The following is a 3,608-nucleotide window of genomic DNA, read 5'->3' on the forward strand; positions in this document are numbered from 1 at the left end:
GAAGAAATGTATTCACATTAAGGAAATCAATTTCCAAACCCTAACTGAATCCAACCCAAAGGATAATAGTCCAAAACTTTTTTGAAGCGTTTGAACAATCAAAATGTAAAAAACATTTTTTTTAATAGTTTTGGAATCGAAGTTCTTTTTTAACAGTGGTAGAGCTCGTTTTAACATCTATGTACATACACACGAATTGGTCGGTTCGTCCGGTACCACGACCACACAGAAGACAGGCGTAAAATGAAAGAAATTCCACGTTTCGTCTGATGAGTGTCGTACCGGAGACCTAATTTCAGTCTTCTTTCCCTTCCCACCCTTTTTATATAAGAAAAGTATGGGAAGTGGAAGTGGATTTTACGGATTAGAGTATGCACGGGAAGGGAAAATATTTCCTTTCTGTGCATCCTCTCCTCCGTCCATTAGAAGTAGACCTGTAGGCAACAGTCGCTTCGATTTTTCAGCAATTTCAGGTGACCACTAGCTTGTTTGCCACCTTATGATAATAAAAAAATACTTTCTTTGTTCCAATGAGGAATCTAGGTATTGGTTTTTTTTCTTGTTTTTTCACCCAAGCAAAGCTGCATAGATTATTTTTCTGATATAACATAAGTTGAAAACCTTTATCTCTGTACAAAAAAGATATTCTTTAAAGTCTCTGTAATAATTAAATTCATTAATTATATATTACCGAAACTTTTGGAATTTAAAAAACGTAACGATTCACCGTTAACGCATTTAAATGTTTAAAAATCGATTGTAATTATTATTGCAAAAATGTGCAATTATTCTAATTAGTATAAATACAGTGTAAGTTCAAGTAGAGTCACAGTTCACATCAGAGCTTCACAGCACTACAACAATAATCATGTTCAAGACAACATTGTTCTCCGTTCTTTTGCTGGCTTTGGCCATGCAATCTGGTAAGTTATCTATGATATATTGTACCTTCATATTTTGTACTTTCGATGTCTTTATTTATTGGTTTTTATTATTTTCTAGTAAATGGTAAGCCAGCATGCGGTTGTGAGAACTCACGGAAACCTCCGCCTTCGACTCTGCCGCCGTGTCAGCCGGCCACGCTCGAGCCTTGTGCCCAGCAGGAGGTCAGGACCAGCAGCGCATGCGTCATCACAACTGCTCTCAGAGTACCCTGCATCGAGCAGGCGACACCCTCGACAACGACAACAACGACCACGAAAAGGCCCCCGACCACAACCACCACCACTACGACAGTAGCGCCTATTACCTCGACGGCCGCTCCCAGGACTGACTGCTCGAACGGTGACATTTACCCCTTTAGTGTGGGCGGCTGCAACCAGTTCCTGATGTGCCGCAACAGAGTGTACATTCTGATGGTCTGCCCGTCGGGACTCGGCTTCAACTTCCAGAGCAAGCGCTGCGAGCGCTCCGACATCGTGCCCGCTTGCAGTGCACGCAGCTAATTTATAGCAATACTTTTATGATTAAAAATGTTCTTCATTTAATAAATTATTATTCAAAATATATTTTTAATTATTACATATTGTCGTAAGATTTATTTTTATGAGTACACAATTTAATCTTAATAGGCATAATACATGAAGGTTAGTTTTTGAGGCCAAATTCTCTGTATAAAACATATTCATCATCGTTTCCAGTCTTTGTCTCTGACAAAACATAGATAATATGTTTTTATATTAAACGGTAATTTTGCGCTCAATAGCTTACGGTTTTTATTACAAGATATAAGTAAAAACATTAGAAGTACATTGGAACTTTACAACAACTCAACAAGTTTTCAAAGCACAAAGTTCAAATGACAAAGTATTACATTTTTATTTACTATAAATATATAAGTCAAAACTAAATTACCCATTATTTTTATTTTTATGATATGCAAAGCAAAAACCAAACAAACAACCCTCTGGTTTTAAGACACCAGAAATTGTTACCATCCAATTCTTCTTCTTCTTCTTCTAATGCCTCTCCATTACTGGAGGTTGGCCGTCAGCTCAGCGAACCCTTTCCTGTCCTGTGCCAAGCGAAAAAATTGTTCAACGCTGGCAATAACCATCCAATTAAGTTATCAAATTCTCGTCAACAACTTGTTCTATACTTCACATTTCAATGAAACTCTTACAAGAAAATGCTGTAACAATTGTAAAATTAAGTATTTTTTCAGCGAAATGTAGACAATTATACTGCAAATAGAGGACTACAAATTAATGAAACTGGAGTGTCTGCATCGAAAATAAATTATATTTCGAACCCATGATGGGTTTGCGTTGCTGATGACGAAAGACATTTTTTTTTATTTTTTGGTACATCTGTCTGTCTATATAAAAGCTCGAATTTGTACCGAGTAATCTCCGAAACGACTGGTAAGATTTTGTCTGGATTTACCTGGAATGTAGCTTGCTGCGGCGGACCGCTAATTTTTTTCAAACAAAGAATTTTGATGCTTACGAAATTACCATTATTTATATTTGTATATAGGATATAACTCATAGTTAACGATTATATGGCATCCCTTTTTTTTGCATATATCTGTGATGACTAATGAAAAATATTTTTGTTCTTTATCGTTTTTGAAAATTATGCCTGTCCTGTAGACTATGTTATTGATTGAATGGAATCTATTCGGTATCTCTTAGTCAGGGCGTCATGGGATATAGGATTGCCCTTAAATATTTTTTAGTCACGTCAGTAAGGAATTATCGCTAAGTACCATTTCTATTGTCTCGTCTCTTGTTTATTACGTAAATAATATTATTTACCGTTAGTAATTAATATTAATTACCGTCAAAATAACCGTATTTCGAAATGCAATATGCAATAAAACTAATTAGATAATTCCGTATAAATTAGTTTGCTTTACAATACAACCATCATTATTCATTTGTGTTTCTTGCGAAGATAATTTAGAAGTAAAATGTACTTATTCATTATTTTGGCTGCTTTGTGTTCGGCATCGTGTAAGTTTCTAAATTATTATTATAATACATAAAATACTTCGAAAAATTTGCAAATAAAGGTTTTTTTTACTTCATGTTATATCCTGATAGACTTGATTTTTTTTTGTAACTTTCAGTCGCGGTGCAAGAAATACAAAATGGCGCTGTGGGTGACGAGGTATGCAAGGAGTACAACACGTATTATAAGATACAGGGCAGCTGCGACTCCTACGTAGAGTGTAACGTGAGTGTAACGCCGCTTTTAACGTGACTGTTTAAAAATATGCTGTGTTATATCAGTTTGATGTACATGTTGAATGTTGAACGTTGCAGGCGTACAAGGCGACGTACAAGACGTGTCCCGACGGGCTGTACTTCATGCGCGACGTGCAGTGGCCAACCTACCCGTGCGCGTATCCCTCGGACGCCCAGTGCGAATACAACGACCAACCTCGTACGTACCTACATGCCTGCTCTTATCTTACTCTATACTACAGTCTACATGCAAACAATACCGTGACCTGTTGTTTATATGTTCTCTGCAGAGCGAGCCGTGTCATCAGCGGAGTGCAAGACCCAGTATGGATTCTTTGCGTCGCCGTTAGCGACCCGCTCCGACTGCGGCAAGTACCGCATGTGCGTGGAGGGCAAGGCCTTCGAGATGGAGTGTGC

The 3,608-nt window shown here is 37.5% G+C and overlaps 2 protein-coding genes across 2 annotated transcripts; both read left to right on the plus strand.

The window, feature by feature from the left end:
* The first annotated feature begins 837 nt into the window (after window positions 1–837).
* Window positions 838–1,460, plus strand: LOC106113181 (salivary glue protein Sgs-3-like). The gene is made up of 2 exons (XM_013305914.1): window positions 838–923; window positions 1,003–1,460. The coding sequence occupies exons 1-2, from the start codon at window positions 869–871 to the stop codon at window positions 1,443–1,445; spliced, it is 498 nt and encodes a 165-aa protein (XP_013161368.1). The 5' UTR covers window positions 838–868; the 3' UTR covers window positions 1,446–1,460.
* A 1,420-nt stretch (window positions 1,461–2,880) lies between these two features.
* LOC106113179 (uncharacterized) lies at window positions 2,881–3,602 on the plus strand (the record flags this gene model as incomplete). Its single annotated transcript, XM_013305913.1, has 4 exons — window positions 2,881–2,957; window positions 3,074–3,180; window positions 3,270–3,390; window positions 3,482–3,602. Coding segments are annotated over exons 1-4 (392 nt in total), but the record flags the coding sequence as incomplete, so codon positions are not given.
* Window positions 3,603–3,608: the final 6 nt, after the last annotated feature.

This window comes from Papilio xuthus, unplaced genomic scaffold (genome assembly GCF_000836235.2).
Source record: "Papilio xuthus unplaced genomic scaffold, Pxut_1.1 DF828479.1, whole genome shotgun sequence".
In the NCBI taxonomy this organism is placed as follows: Eukaryota; Metazoa; Arthropoda; class Insecta; order Lepidoptera; family Papilionidae; genus Papilio; species Papilio xuthus.

What these genes read in the sequence shown, in the direction of transcription:
- LOC106113181 (XM_013305914.1), top strand. Translation starts at nt 869, where the DNA reads ATGTTCAAGACAACATTGTTCTCCGTTCTTTTGCTGGCTTTGGCCATG. An exon ending in GGCTTTGGCCATGCAATCTG is followed by an intron (nt 924 to 1,002) that starts GTAAGTTATCTA and finishes ATTATTTTCTAG; the next exon opens with TAAATGGTAAGCCAGCATGC.